Source organism: Microcaecilia unicolor, chromosome 3 (genome assembly GCF_901765095.1).
Source record: "Microcaecilia unicolor chromosome 3, aMicUni1.1, whole genome shotgun sequence".
Taxonomy (NCBI): Eukaryota; Metazoa; Chordata; class Amphibia; order Gymnophiona; family Siphonopidae; genus Microcaecilia; species Microcaecilia unicolor.
In genome coordinates, this window is record NC_044033.1 from 132411791 (window position 1) to 132428666 (window position 16876).

The following is a 16876-nucleotide window of genomic DNA, read 5'->3' on the forward strand; positions in this document are numbered from 1 at the left end:
TCTGGTAAAATTGTGATAAGCACTACTTGTCATTCTAGAGTTGGCTTGGCCTTGGCCTTCTGAAGACTATCCACTGCTTGTGAGATATTGCTTACGGAGTATTTTTAAGATAAACAGGTGAGGGCCAGTCATGGAGACAGAGTGTCTTCCTGGAATTCGATGAGCCCTTTCTACTTCAAAGGGGAATTGAAATTGTTTACCCAGTAGTTGCAGGAGCATCTTGTGAATAAAATCCATTGGATGGGGATCCTTCGGCCCCCCTCTGGGAGACTATGGAGTCTAATGTTATTTAGGTGACTGTTGTTTGCTTCTTCCAGCCCTTCCTGTAAGGCCGTTATTCCCTTACACGTGTGCTACAGGCCCTGCAGTCATCACCCGGACTTCCAGTACTCATCACCCAGGCTTCCAGTTGCTCATGTAATTCACCAAAAGTTTTCATTGGCATATTCAAATGCACCATCTCCATTTTTAATTCAGATATGCTTTGCACACTGTTTTTAATCACATTTTTGACCTGCAAAAACTCTGCCATAATTTGCTCCAGTAACTCCAACAGATCTTTGAGTATCGCCATTTTAATCGGATTCGTCAGTTCTTGTTTGTCTTTTGGTGCCCCCAGCTGTTGCAAAAACCATGTCAGTTTTATTTTGCTGGTGCCAGACATATCCACTAAGTATCTCACCCAAAACTGCAAACTTAAGAGGAGCATGTGAGGAATTAAAACTGATCACAGAAGCCTCAAGCCCAGGCAACCATGCGGGTGAGTCACCAGAGCGAAAGTCAGAATGGCCTGCTTCTTTGTGGTTCCCTCATAAGCAGTATTATTAGGAGGATGGGGGCCCGTACCTTTCTAGTTACGGTTGTTGCTGTCTGGATTGTGCATGGCATGGAGATTATGGCATGTAGACCTGCTGAGGCTCCCAGTGGGGAGCCTCTTCTGATCCCATTTGTTTGCGGATTACTACATTAAGGCCCAATTCTGATAGAACTCACGGATTTAATTTGACTTACAGCCTGACCCTTGAGAGGACTGGCCAAGCAAGAAAGATTATTCCTCCACAGTGATTTCACAGTGACTTAGGAGCTCATTTTCAAAAGAGAAAAATGTCTAAAAAGTGTCATAAATCTGCATTTGGACATTTTTCTCACAACAGCGTCCAAATTGGTATTTTCAAAACCAATTTTTAGACTTTTTTTCTATGAAGTCCCTCAGAGCATTCAAATCACAAGGGGACTTGTCAGGGGTATGTTAAGGGTAGGATCGGGGCTTTCCTAACACGTGGACGTTTTCCAGCCATAATGGAACAAAACAAAACTGTCCAGGACTAAAACTAAGATGTCTTGAGCTAGACCTGTTTTTATTACGAATAAGGCACAAAAAGGTATCCCAGATGACCACTGGAGGGAATCAGGGATGACCTTCTCTTACTCCCTCAGTGGTCACTGACCCCCTCCCACCCCCCAAGAATGTGATTAAAAACATTACTTGCCAGCCTCAGATGTTATACTTGGGTCCATTAGAACAGCATGCAGGTCCTTGGAGTAGTCTAGTGGTGGGTGCAATGCACTGCAGGCAGGTGGACCCAGGCCCTTACGTTTCCCCCCCCCCCCCCCCCCCCCCGTCTGTTACACCTGTGGTAGAAACTGTGAGCCCTCTAAAACTCACCAGAAACCCACTGTACTCACATATAGGTGCCCCCTTCACCCATAAGGGCTATGGTAGTCGTGTGCAGTTGGGGGTAGTGGGGTTTGGGGGGCTCAGCAGACAAGATAAAGAAGTCCACTGCAGTGCCCCCTAGGGTGCCCTTTTGCTTTCCTGGGATGTCTGGGGGATCCAGTCTACTAAAAATGCTGACTCCTCCCACATCCCAATGGCTTGATTTTGTGCATTTTGCACTTGGACTTTTTTTTTATGGACCAAAAAACAAAACGTCCAAATCACAAAACTTTGTTCAAAACAGTATTGGGGGGGGGGGGGGGGGGGGAGAGAAAGGTAGATGTTTTTCTTTTTTTTGAAATGACCTTCTTTCCTATTCAAATTTTGGACTTTTTTTTTGCAAAACGTCCAAAGTCGGACTTAGATGTCATAAGGAAAATGCCCCTCCTTGTGTGCAAAAGCTTGACCTATATGATATATGTTCACCTCTGGCATTTGTTTGATGTCAAGATTTAAAGATTTTCTTGTGGAAAATGGACATTCCACCCATTTTAGCATTTATTTAGAGTATTGCACAAAAGTTTGGCCCTAAATTCTCTAAAAGGTCTAGGATGTGGCTTTTCATGTTATAGGGCTAGGATCAGGTTGGCTTCTTGGCCGACTAGACAGATGTGATTCCTTTCTTTTGTGGGGTCAAGCATAGTCCTCTGCCTTATCACAGATGTGGACTATTTCTTTTGTGGTTTCAACCATAGTCCTCTGCCTTATCAGGCTCTGGTCCCTCAATAGGAACTCAGTCTGATGCTTAATGTCTTGATAAAGGCCCCCTTTGAATCACTGAAATATACATCTTGAAGGTCTTTTCCCTCATTACAGTTTTTTTTAGTGGCTCTTCAGCTCAAAGTATGTCTGAGTTGCAAGTATGTTGCATGGATCCCTACTTGATTTTCTTCTCAGATACGTAAAGATGGCTAACTCATTCTGGAAAACCAATAAGCTCTTTATATTGTTTAATGGACCCCACAAGGTCTCCTTGTCAGATTAAGGGAATAATTGTCTTGGCACTTACATGCTGAAAAGCCTTCAGGTTCTAGAGGGTCTTCATGTACAATCGACAAGAGCTCAGGCGTCTTCCTGGGCTGAAGTCAGGGCAGTTGCTCCAAAAGATATATGTAGAGCGGCTATATGTTTATCCTTTTGTTAAGCACTAGAAATTGGACGTGCAAGCCGGGTAAGAGTTCCTCTTGTGGGGCAGCTGTGGCTTCCTCCCACCTAGTTAAGCAGTGGCTTTTGTACTTCTCATGCATCTGGACTGGTCCAGCAGAATGGTAAGGAGGAATTTAATCTTACCTATTTCCCTTCTTTGAATCTTGCTAGAAAAGTCAGAACACTCCTGTGAAAATCACAGGTGCTAGGGGATTAGAACATAAGAATAGCCATACTGGGTCTTACCGATGGTCAGTATCCTATTTCCGACAGTGGCCAAAGCAGGTCACAGGTACCAGGCAGATGCCCAATTATTTTATTTATTTATTTTTGTTACATTTGTACCCCGCGCTTTCCTACTCATGGCAGGCTCAATGCGGCAGGCAATGGAGGGTTAAGTGACTTGCCCAGAGTCACAAGGAGCTACCTTTGCCAGGAATCGAACTCAGGTTCCTCAGTTCCCCAGGACCAAAGTCCACCACCCTAACCACTAGGCCATGCTACCAGTCACAAGGCAATCAGTAGCTTCCCCCATGTCCATATCAATAACATATGGACTTTTCCTCCAGGAACTTGTCCAAACCTTTTTTAAACCCAGATATGCTAACAGCTGTTACCACATCCTCAGATGACGAGTTCCAGAGCTTAACTATTGTTTGAGTGAAAAAATATTTCCTCCTATTTGTTTTAAAAGTATTTCCAATCTAATTTCATTGAGTGTTCCCTAGTCTTTGTACTTTTTGATAGTGAAAAATGGATTCACTTTTACCCATTCTATTCCAGTCAGGATTTTGTGGACCTCAATCATATCTCCCCCATCAGCTGTCTCTTTTCCAGACTGAAGAGGCCTAACCTCTGTAGCGTTTGCTCATATGCGAGGAGTTCCAGCCCCTTTATCATTTTGGTTGCTGTTCTTTGAACCATTTCTAATCCACTGTATATTTTTTATTGTTTTAGATATGGTAACCAGAATTGAATACAGTACTCAAGGTGAGGTTGCACCATGGAGCATTATAATATTCTTAGTCTTATTTTGCATCCCGATCCTAATAATTCCTAGCATCCTGTTTGCTTTTTTGGCTGCTGCTGCACACTGGGCAGAAGATTTCAGCATCTTGTCTACAGTGACACCTAGATCATTTTCTTGACTGCTGTCCCTTATATTTAGAAATATTTTGATCAGAGTTCTGAAGTTTCCAAAGTCTCTCTGTCTGTTGGTAATGTTGGTCTCTTTATACCTTTCACAGTTGGATTTTCTTTCAAATGACCTTTTTGGAGATATAAGTCCCTTAATTCATTGAGTTAATTTCCTTTGGATGAGTTAGTTTTTTACAACTTTGATATTATTATACTCTCAAGTTTGTCAACTGTACCACTCCTTATAGTAGTGATAATGTCACTGGAAGAGTTATGTCCTCTGTCTGTATTTGCTGGCAGAATGGCGTAAATCCATACATCTGGACTGATCCAGCAAGATTCAAGGAAAGAAAATAATCAAATAGGAATACAATTTTCCATGGTGTAGACAGGTGTGTGGCAGAGGATGTGTCACCTAGTAGTCTGGTAGAAGAACCTGTTTCCTAGTAAAGTTATGATTTTGAAGCACTTAATACAGACCTGTGAGAAACTGGAAACAATGACTGTCAGCAATTTAATGTTATTTTTACATTTATAGGCTGCCTTTTACAATTACGAGTTTGCTGAACAAGGGGCATTAAATGATGTGGATTTAATAGTAGATTTTTCTTTTAAATAATGAATTTAGATTACTTAAATCAAACTTATTTTTACATTCTTGGATTATGTAAACCTGTTAAACTGTCCAAGGGTACGTCTGCTTCCAGTTTTCATCAGCAAAGTAAACTTGTTTTAGCTTTTCTTTTCTGTGCATTGAGAGCATATACTGACTGCAGGAGTTTGAATTAGGCCATAAACAATCTTACCCATGTGGTCCAGTTTGAAGCTTTTGTGAAGCAGTGTATCATGTTTATTCATAAGGTCCAAAGTAAATCTGTTATGTTTTCTAGGTGACTAGTGTGATGCAGAGATCCTTGTTAACTATAGAAATTTGAGTCGGCCCTTCTTCAATGATATTTCACACTGAAATGATGATATCATAGAAACAAAAGTGAAAAGAAGTTGTGGGTGGGTGATATTTGTTGTTTCACTAAATGCATTTGTAAATGATCAGCTAGAAGCCAGCTTGTGTGCTTCATTATTCTTTCATTGACCCATGGTGCTATATAGGGGAAAGTCACAAGGGTATTACTTTAGATATGACCTCAGCAGTGACTCATCTCACACTGGGTCACTGTCCAGTGGCTCACTTTAATGATCATCGGCCATCAATAATTTTTTTATTTTGTTATTTTTTTTGTAATGTTTTATGTTTCTTAGATTTCTTAATAAAATATAAACTACTATTTAGCTTAGTTTGCTGTGAATCTTTAGATAATCAATAATGGATCCCCCACTGACATGATCCATGTCTCGTGAACCTGCTTCAGGGTCTGGTCCTGCAATGCAATGAAAACTAGATTGTCTCAGCTCATGCTTAGTTTTTTTTCAACGTTTACAGCATTGGGGCAAGTCTGCCGATCTTGCACAGTTCCTAAAGTAGGATCACCGCATGCCCCAGGCTGGAGAGAGCCAAAGCAGTGGCGGTAGAAGCTGCAGTGGCTCAGGTTGGGTGGCCATCTCCGCCCTGACTATTTAATGGGTTTGCTACTAGTATTCATATATTTTCATGTCTGCTTTTTGGGAGAGACTACTCAACTTCCAGTTCCCAGAAATGTTCACTTAACATTTCTGGGAACCGGAAGTTGAGTAGTGATTTTAAGCGTGGTTCCAGAGAAGAATATCTATGAAAATTGCCATTGGAGTTAGTAGTATACATGCTTTTTGAGAGTGCCATATTTTTTTCATTCTTACTCTTCAGTGCAGAGAGCACTTTTTAAAATTAATTTGCAATTCTAAGCTGTGATATTCAGAAATGCTTAGTGAAATACAGATTATTTTATGTATAAGAGAGTGCCAGGAACCATTAAGAGTGCCAGTTGGTACCATTAAATTTTATAAATAGTGTGAGTTTAATACAGAGGCTATAAGGTTTGACTTTTTTGGATCTGCATTTGCTCCATTAGCAGCAGTACTACCTGTCAAATGTTAAATGAATAAAGTATTTTTTAACCTCACTGTATAGATAGTATTGTTTAAATCTGATTCAATAAAGCAGAATGTTTTTTCTATTGTTGAAATCTTACGTTTATCTTTGGTTGGCAGGCTTAAATTAAAAAACAGTGAAGAAGAACTGATGCAGCTTGTTAAGCAATTTAATAAAAATATGGTAGATGCAGTCCAGCAACAACACATTGAAGACCATACCTTGATTTCAGAGACAGAAACTTTAAATAATGATATGCCTGAGGATGCACAAGTTCAAGAGTTTCACGCATTTCTGGAAGATGTCCCTGAAGCAGACATTTCTTTGTCTTTGAAGCCAATCAAGCATAGCTCAGGCATACCTCAGTTAGGTCCCAATGAAATCAGCAGTCCGAAATCTATAAACCAAGAAGCTGAAGCTGCTTTCAATGCAATTTTTGATTGTTCTACTCAGAAACTGAGTGGACGGTTGAGCCAGAGTGTGTTGGATGCATCAGTCAAAAACTCACATGAAAATGAATATGTTCAAAGAGAGAACAGCCAGAACATTCCTAAACAAAACAAAACTGAAGAAGAATGTGTTTCTACAGATACGTGTTTCAAGCAAAATTCATTGCTTTCGTTTCCAAGAATGATCCATATGGAATCTCCAAGGAATGAAAAGACCCTCCATACACCAAAAGAAAACATAACTTCTCAGGTGGGAATAACGGAATTGAGTATACAGCCTACCAAGAAAGATGAGCTTGATGAATGGGGCAGTAAGGATGAAGACTTACTAAAGGATGATTCTTTTATTATGCAGATTACTCAAAACCCTGAACTGATTTCAACTTCCTTAGATTTGCCAGCTGTTAAACCATCCAGAAGTTTGCTTTCTTCTAATGAAAACAATAAAATTAAAGCCAAAACAAATGAAAGTTCTTTATGGATTGCTGGTGAAACTCTTTCAACTCCATTAAACCATATACAGTATGTGCCCAGCAAAGCAAAAAAGGGTATAAATAATGTTACAAAGCCATTTTCAAACTCAATTGATGGGCTAGATAAGCTAAAGATAAAAGGTAGCCCTCTGAAAAATAAGAGTACTTTTAAAGCTGTAAAAATACCTTGTGGGAGAAGTACTCAAAACAAAGTTTCAAGTACCGTATCTCAAATTTCTGTCAACCCTGAAGTTAAAAGTGTAAAGACTGATAATTTGCTAAAATGTAATGTCAATCTCAGTATGTCAGGAAAAGGATCATCTTTAGTCTCTGAGCCTTTAAATTCTAATAGTTCACAGTCTGGAAACTGTAATAACATGCATACTGTTTTTAAGCAGTTGTCGTCAAATCATTCCACTAACAAAAGATCTTTTGGACCAGGAACATTAGCAGTCCAAACAAGCACAGGTAAACAAAATCAGTCTGAGACCATAACCCAATATCCTGCCCCTTTGGATGACTGGAATGATCCTAAATTTTCTGATGAAATTCTAGATAAGTTTTGCGAATTAGATAATTTGTGGGAAACAAATGAAGAGGATGATGATGATGATTTGCTGTACCAGGCATGTGATAATATAGAAAAAATGACTCAGACCCAAGATGTTATGCAGGGGAATAAGACGACAAATGAATTTATACAACAAGTACCTGCCAGTTGCAATTCTTATCCAAGTATGGGATTGTCTGTAAGTAAGCCAGAACAGTCTCAGAAACCCCTGCAAGTGAAACATGTAAATCATTGCATTTCTTCACAGGACACTTCTTTCTCTAAAAGCAGCTCATGGATAAACAATAAAACTATAAAAGAAATTGCAGTAAAATCTTGCAAATCACCTATAAGATCAGCAAGTCCTGTAGGTGTTACTGAGCGTTCACTGGCAATGAACAAATCTATAAATTTCCAAAACTCTATTCCTAGTGTGTTGAGGAATAAAGTCAATAAAGCTCCAGTAAAGTTAAACAGGTTGCATTCTTCAGGAGATTCTGCCTCTGAACATTTTTTACTTAGCAGCAACCATGGTAAGAGTGTTTCACAGAACACAGCTAGACCACTCAGTACTAGTTTTTCTAAGAAAGCATCATTTGTACCTTCAAAGTTCACTTTTACAAAGAGTAAAAGCTCTCAGCTGACTGCTGTTCATAGTACTTCTTCAAGATGTACCTTTCAAACTGAACCTGATGTGGATATGGGTGAAGACCAGTGTCAATCAGCTATCCCTTTATATCAGACTGTACAAATTAGTCAACATTCATCTCTTAAGAGGCATCACTCTGAGCCCTCTACATGGTCTATAAAAGGTATGCTTTATATTTTTTATACATAAAACATTTTAATGTGTAAGCAAATGTTGAAAGTAAATTAAAAGCCTTGTACGATGATATATAGAAGTATTGGGGTGAATACTGAATAGCAGCGGTCGCCACCTACAGTGTATAACAATTATATTTACACACCATCATGTATATGTAGAGAGAGAGAGAGAGAGAGAGATATAGATATAGATATCTCTCAACAGTGCTGTTGGAGGTGTAGTTAACATTGCTACATATATGTGTTATTGGTTGACTGCAGCTGGCTATACCTAGGGCAGCAATATTCAGTCACAATATGCGTGGCCTAGCAGTTTTCGGTATTTGTGCCTGCATCAGGGGTCTGTTGAAATATACCACTCCTGAAAGAAAGCTATTCAATATAGAAACCGTAGTGTCGACTAAACAGCAAAACTTCCACAGCGCTGCAGATTTGCGGCTTACAGGTGTTGCTGCAAAGAGTCACTTTTTTGTTCTTCTACAATGACTTTTCCTGACATTCAGTATAATGCCATTGAAAATTGGCATCTAGAGGAGTTTAACATTTATCAGTGGCCAGTAAGCATGCAACTCTTTTTGAATATTTACCTGATTATATTTGTGGACACTAGTGTAAAATTCCTAGTTTCCACTGGAAAAGTAGAATTGTTAGGAAGTAAAACTCAGGGCAGTGTGCCGTACATGATCGCTCCCTTTCTGGCAGAGGCCCCAGTCTGCATTTTCTCCGACAAGCAAGGCTGTACCTGTGGTTGACGGATGGTGGTGGAGGCAGCCTCCCTCATGAGTTGGGCAGAGGCAACTCGCATCATGGGGTCCTTGAATGTGGAGGTGGACTTTCTCAGAAAGTAGTCCTTGGATCCAAGAGAATAAGAGCTATCCAGCCAGGAGTTTCAACTGATAGTGGACCAATGGTTCTCTGCTTCTGGACTTGATGACTTAGAAAAGGAATGCCAAAATGCCCAGGTTCTTAAGCCATCGGAAACACACATCTACTGTATGTCTTCTTTCATTGTCCCATGTAGGCCGTGTGTTGAAAAGGATCATATTGCATCATGGTCAATTAATTTGCATAGCCATGGATTGGCATTATTTCAGGACGGTCAACAGTTTTCCTTTCATGCTAAACGTTGTAAGGCGTAGACAATTTTCTAAAAAAAAATATATATATGTATAAATAAAACCTGTCATGCATAAGCACTGTCTTAAATGGGATAAATCTGTAATAGTTTTCTGTACAGTGTTTTGTCTATTTGTGTTGTAGACAAGGTCAAAGTAGGTCATAACAATTTTCATAGCTCTGGCACTCATTACCCTCTAGATAAGCCCTTACAATGTTCAAGCTGTATAATACAGCACCAAATGTCACAGTGGGTCTTGCATCATGCTCGCTGCCAACTTCCACCCCCATTGGCTTATCATTAGAGTTTCCAGCATCCTCAACCGCAAACTGCAGATCTGAGCAAATCTCAGCATCGTTTATATTGGCTGGTGTTTTTCAGGTCATCTACTGCCACATAGCAATTAAACTCCTCAGCCATTATATATGTTATCTTCCTGATCCAAATTTCAATTTATATTGATCAATCTGAATTTAAGTTATCTTCAGTTATAAATATTTTAGGAATCTATTTAGGTAGTACTTTATTAGAATATCAGGTTAACTTTCTAATTGAGAAATATTGTGACCCTTTTATTAAGGCATGTAGGCACCTACGTGCATCCAAAGTGCGTCAAATTGACACTACCGCCCAGCTACTTCGTGCCCCGGGAGGTAATCGCATGTTTGGCACGCCCCCAAAACATGTGGTAGAAAATATTTTCTACCGCGGGTCCCTTACCCTGTGGTAATCAGCAGTTGGCGTGTACAGCACGCTCACCACCCAGTTATCGTGTGAGACTTCCGCTAAGTCAATGGGTTGTGTTAAGGTCTCAGGCTGGAAATGGATGTGTGCTGGTTTTCATTTTGCCGCACGTCTATTTTTCAGCACATTAAAAAATCCCCGTTTTTCCTGGCATGCTCAGGAAATGGACCAGCATGTGTCCAAAATATACACCTCTTGGGCGCACCTTAGTAAAAATGCCCCATTTTTTTTACTATTGAGAAAACATTCAATATGTAAATTCTTTGAAGGGAATCAAATTTGTTTATTGATGCAGGCTTTACTACTTAGTCAGGGGGTTGTTTACTAAAGCTTAGCTCGAGTTATCTGCAAAAGGGCCTGTTTTATTCCTGAGGGGCCCTGCTGCAGATAACTTGAGCTAAGCTGTAGTAAACAACCCCCTAAGACTACTGCAATATAATTTACTTAGAAAGTACCAAATACACATTGATAAAACTTCAATCCATTCAAAATACTGCAATAAGATTTATATTTTCTTTAAAAAGTTATGATAGGGGTTCTCAATTTTATATTAAACTACATTGGCTTCCAGTAGAGACAAGAATTTTATTTAAACTGGTATATTTTTTATTTAAAATTCTAACTGGAAGATCTCCATGTTGTTGGTATGATCATTTTTTTATTTACCAACCTATCTTAAGGATGATACTAAGATTTGTAACAGAGTGGACACCCAGGATGGAGTGGAAAACATGAAAAAGGATCTGCAGAAGCTAGAAGAATGGTCTAAGGTTTGGCAATTAAAATTCAATGCGAAAAAATGCAAAGTGGTGCACTTAGGGAATAGAAATCCACGGAAGACGTATGTGTTAGGCGATGAGAGTCTGATAAGTACAGACGGGGAGAGGGATCTTGGGGTGATTAGTATCTGAGGATCTGAAGGTGACGAAACACTTGTGATAAGGCGGTGGCCCTAGCTAGAAGGCTTCTAGGCTGTATAGAGAGAGGTGTGACCAGCAGAAGAAAGGAGGTGTTGATGCCCCTGTATAAGTCATTGGTGAGGTCCCACCTGGAGTATTGTGTTCAGTTTTGGAGGCCGTATCTTGCTAAGGATGTAAAAAGAATTGAAGCGGTGCAAAGAAAAGCTACAAAAATGGTATAGGATTTGCTTTACAAGACGTATGAGGAGAGACTTGCTGACCTGAACATGTATACCCTGGAGGAAAGGAAAAACAGGGGTGATATGATACAGACGTTCAAATATTTGAAAGGTATTAATCCGCAACCGAACCTTTTCCGGAGATGGGAAGGCGGTAGAACTAGAGGGCATGAAATGAGATTGAAGGGGGGCAGACTCAAGAAAAATGTCAGGAAGTATTTTTTCATGGAGAGAGCGGTGGATACTTGGAATGCCCTCCCGCGGGAGGTGGTGGAGGTGAAAACAGTAACAGAATTCAAAAATGCATGGGATAAACATAAAGGAATCCTGTTCAAAAGGAATGGATCCTCAGAAGCTTAGCGGAGATTGGGTGGCAGAGCCGGTGGTGGGAGACGGGGCTAGTGCTGGGCAGACTCCTACGGTCTGTGCCCTGAAAATGGCAGATACAAATCAAAGTCAAGTATACACATAAAGTAGCACATATGAGTTTATCTTGTTGGGCAGACTGGATGGACCGTACAGGTCTTTCTCTGCCGTCATCTACTATGTTACATAGGAATCCTAACTTTTTCCTTTTTCCAAAATCCGGTGATAGAAAGAGATTAAAATTGTTTAAAAAGCTACTGGCTTTTCAGGCTGCAAAATTTGGAAAGAAGATATCATTTTTTTTAGTTTCCTCACCTACTTATAAATTATTTAGACAGAATGTTAAAACGTCTTTTTCAACAATATTTTATTGGGCAGTGAGAATTAATGCTTTTTGTTCATATTTTTATTTCAAACTTTTGGTTATATTCTGTTAAAGTAGTTTTATGATTGTGTTATTATTTTTATCATTTGTAATTCCTGGTAATTTCCGGCTTTTTAGGATTGTACTTTGCTAAGAACTGAGAGGTGTAGTGAAATAAGTTTGAATATTATGTTATGTTTAGCATAGACAAAAGAGCATCAGTAGAGTGCTATACTTTATGCAGATCAGTGCTTTTGTCAGCTGAGTGATGTAAGCAGAAAACATGTCAAAATTCAACTTCTCCTTATATATGGACAAATCCCTTTTGACTTAAACTTATTTTAGGATTATTCACTTAGAAAATTTTGTGTAGCTCATTATATAAAACTATTCAATTGTATATATGTGTGGGTTTGAAAGGTATGATCAGTCAAACTATTTCAGTATTCAAGAAATCACAATATTTTCTATTTATTGTAAAGTCTTAGATGAGTAATCAGCTTGCTTAGAAAAAGAAAATAAACATTTCAAATCCAAGTATACTTTTCCAGCATAAAGCCCCCATGTATAATGTGTCATATTGTTCTTCAAACTTAAAGCCTTTATATAATGTTCTAGTTTTGCCATTATGCCCATAAAACATGATCATCTAATTCTTTAAGGGGCTCTTTTACTAAGCCGTGTAGGTGCCTACGCCCGCCCAATGCAGATCAATTTCGAGTTACCGCCCGGCTACTGAGTGGCCTTTGTGGTAATTTTATTTTTGAGACGCGTCTGCTACGCGCGGTGGAAAATAACTTTTATTTTCTGGCGCGCAGCAAAAACCGGGCGCTAGACGATTACCACATGGTTACCACATGAGACCTTGCCGCTAAGTCAATGGCTGGCGGTAAGGTCTCAGACCCGAAATGGACGTTTGCCCATTTTTATTTTGCTGCATGTCCATTTTCGGCAAAAAATTTAAAAAATGCCTTTTTTTTTTTACAGGTGCGATGTAAAATGGATCTGCGTGCCCCCAGAACACTCGCCTACACTAGCACAGCACATTTTTTGGCACACCTTAGTGAAAGGGCCCCTTAGTAATTTGATATACTTAGCTTATTTCTGATGGGAAATCTACTCTTTGTTATTTATTGCCTTTCTTTAGAAATCTCTATCGCCACACCTCTCTCTCCAACCCAAAATGTATCTTTTTAGTAATAAAGAGAAATGGAGGCATGCTGGGGAGGGGGAGGACAAAAACATTATCTGGCTAGCACTGATATTTGGTTAAAGTTAACTGGGTTTTGCCAAATAAGTCAGAAAGATAGATAAGGGATCTAGTTATCTTTTTACTTAACTATATTCAAACAAATTTATCCTGACATCTTTGAATATCTAGAACATTTAATTGGATATCAGCCTGTTGAATTTAGCTCTCCATGTATTCAGTAATTAACATGATAACACCATCATTTAAAGTTAATTGCCAACATTGTCCCCTAGAACACCAAAAAAGATCACATCCCAAACCCCCTTCCTTCCTCCTATTACATCTTCTGCCACCCTCACCCTCAATATGAATCTGTTCTTTATCTACTCACCAAGTATACAAATATGCTACTTCCTAGCTTTTTTTCCTTATCTGGAAATCTGCCTTTTTAAGCCAGAATTAATAGCTATTTTTGTTGTACTATTTGACAGAACAGAAAAATCAAAAATGTTCTCAAGAAGAAATTGAGAGAAAGAAACAAGAAGCTCTTGCTAGGAGAAAGATGAGAATGCAGACACTACCTAAAGATACTTCACCTACCTGATTGATCATGTTACCAGTTCTAGAAAGTGAGATATCAGTATCAAAGCAATGAAGATCGTAAAGATTGCATCTGCCTCTGACATTTGGTGGTGTTTCTCTGTGAGAAATGTAATGAAGAACTGAAAGCAAGCACAATAATGTACTAGTTTAATAAATTATTGTTTACAATTGTAAACTGTCTTGATCTCTAAAATGAGGTTTGGAGTGTGAAAGTCCTGAATATAACTTGTTTAGTGTTCCATTGTATAGTATTGCAATTTGTATTAAATAACTCCTGTAAAAATGATTTAAGAATCTCGTTCAGACTTAATTGAGAGAACATTTTTTTGTGTGTAATTGATTTTCTTTTCCAGGTTTATGTATGCTATCATCTGTTTAATTTACTGTATAAATGTCAGAAACAGGGAAACTGAAGCTAATATGCATGTGTACCACAAGACAATTTTAACAAGGTCAGAATAGTATATGTTGATTTTGAAGATGTTTAGCAACAGTAATAATGTTTGCACAGTATTCTCTTCTACATCAGTTAAAGCAGCAGCCCTTCAAGCTGTGGTAAAACAGGACATTAGCTTTATTATTATTTTTGTAACTACTTCTGAGTATTTTAAATAGTCCATAATGAGTCCTTTATGGATTTGAAAATGTTCTGAACTTTGAGCTATTTTTTGCCAGTTACAAACCTAAAATGTTTGATTCAGGTTATTAACAATCACCAGCACTGGGTGGCAAAAGATGTGTAGTATTTTCAGATTAATATTTTCTTTCAGAAACCACTGACTGCACCCTTTGTCCTTGGTGACATTTTACTAATTTACTACTATGGTGACATGCTAATAAAATTTAGTCTGTTCTATTCTGCTTACTTTTCAAACCTTAAGGGTGACAGGTCATAGAGGCCTGAATCTTATCTCCTATAATATTGCAGTTGCTGTCCATTGGTGAATTTGCTGAAAAGGTGGTTATAATACCCCCTGTCCAACCCAAGGAAAATTTTTCTCATACGCTGTAGACCCTTGGGGTCCAAGATATTTGACCGCATTTTAAATAAGTTGCCCTCCCTTTTACAGAGCCGCACGGTAATGCTAGCACAGCCCATTCACTTTGAATGGGCTGTGCTGGCATTACTGCATGGCAGCCGCTAGCGCAGCTTTGTAAAAGAGGGTGTTGGTGTTGTATGGGATGTGCAATCTCAGGAAAAAAAAAACAAGGATGGAGGTCAAACCTAGTCTCTGTTATAAGCAATCCTTTATAGTAGTAGTATGTTTGTGGGGGTTTTTTTAAACCAACTATTCAAGGTGACTTAAATTGGTGTTTGCATATTTTAACATAGGGTAAAATTAGACTGTTGAATAAAGGTAGTAGTACAAGTTTTTCAAAGGAATATTTCTTGTTTGATGTACGTGAAACACAACTACACTGTAATTCATTTTTTTACGTATACCGTAGTTTACATACTGGTATTTTAATAATTGATGGCTTCATTGATACTGTACTGTATACACTTTGTCCTCTAACCTTTAAAAATTAAATCCTCATTTTCTACATCAAGATCAAAAAGTGATTCTAAAATTCTGTGCTATTCAGCATGTCTGGTCATAGAACAGTGCTTTTGGGATGCAACAAAGTCAGTACTGCTGATATTTTTATGAGTGCACAAATACAGTGACTGAGCAGAAACAGAGGGGGTCTTTTTACTAAGGTGAGGTAGCGTATTTAGCTCGCGGTACAAATCAGAGTGCATACTTCCTGAATTTTATTTTCAAGAACTTTTATTAGTTATTTTTTTAAAGGGTTAGCCATGTTGATTGTGTAGCAAAAATAAGATGATGGAACCTTATTTATCAACCAATTTATTGAAACATGAGATTTCAAGGATAAGAGTCTACTTCATCAAATTCATTTAACCAGGTGGACCCTTGGTTCTCAAAAGCTTATGCCTTAGTAAATTGGTTAATCTATAAAATGCTACCAGCAGCCTTTGTTGTTTAATAATTATCTTGTAATATGTTAATAATAAAACCTGCTCTAGGTGAAGGCTTTACGGGATCACTTTTAGTGGTTGAGTATCGTTCTTAAATACATATATTTGAGCTTTACTTTTTAGCAACTGCTTTGTACTAGACCTAGCTAACAAATTTATATTTGTTCAGCAGATTTGTGATTTAATAAAGCCAGTTGAACTTCTCTCTGGTAACTACTACTAATCAGCAACTTTAAAGGTAAATTCTTTAATCTAGGCCCCCTCATTTACATGCCAGTTGTGCACATAAATGTCTAGAATATTAGCTCTCACGTGCTTGTGCACTTATCCACATAGCAGAGTGCCTAAGTGCTATTCAGTAATGACGCACTTAACCTTTACGTAGCACATAAATGCAAGATGTACACGGGGTGGAGGATAGGTAGGGTTTCCATTTAATTCGTGTAGCTAATAGAATACTATGTTATGTGCATCCCTTCAGCATTTAGGCACCTGCACTTATGCCAGTTCTATAGTTGAACTGTGGATGCCTAAATGTTAGCCTCACCAATACTGGGTTACTCTAATATTGTATAATTGAGCTAGGTGCCAGGTTGCATTATATAATAGGCTCCTTCCTACTGCATAGCCTCAGGGCACCTAATAAGATGTGCCCAGTTGTAGAATTCCCTATTAGTGTATATTTCCTATATTGCAATTATTAGTAAATTTCACTATAAATAGGTGTGATGGAATGAGATGCATTAGTAAATGCAGCTAAAATATTTCACTTACATATCAAGTCTGAATGCAACCATGGTACAGCTGTATATACAGATCTGAATTTGAAATGTTTTCTGCTATATTCCTGAAATAGCATCAATCTGTGTAGAAGGGATATTGACAGCAAAAAAAAAAAAAAAAATCAAATGAATTAATATATTTGGCAGATTTGGACTTTTGCATATGTATAACACTGTGTGGGGGAGTCATGCAGCAGTCAAAATAATTTACATGACACTTTGGAATTTGTAACAGTACTGCTATGACATGGATATAAGAAGAA

At 38.5% G+C, this 16876-nt stretch overlaps 1 protein-coding gene across 3 annotated transcripts in view; it reads left to right on the forward strand.

The window, feature by feature from the left end:
• Nucleotides 1-16735, forward strand: part of ETAA1 (ETAA1 activator of ATR kinase) — a 61792-nt gene extending 45057 nt beyond the window's left edge. For all 3 annotated transcript variants that reach the window (XM_030196368.1, XM_030196370.1, XM_030196371.1), the window contains 2 exons: nt 6146-8310; nt 13736-16735. In XM_030196368.1, the coding sequence (XP_030052228.1) occupies nt 6146-8310; nt 13736-13848 (2278 nt within the window). In that variant the 3' untranslated portion in view covers nt 13849-16735. The remainder of the gene's footprint in view (nt 1-6145; nt 8311-13735) is intronic.
• The last annotated feature ends 141 nt before the right edge of the window (nt 16736-16876 follow it).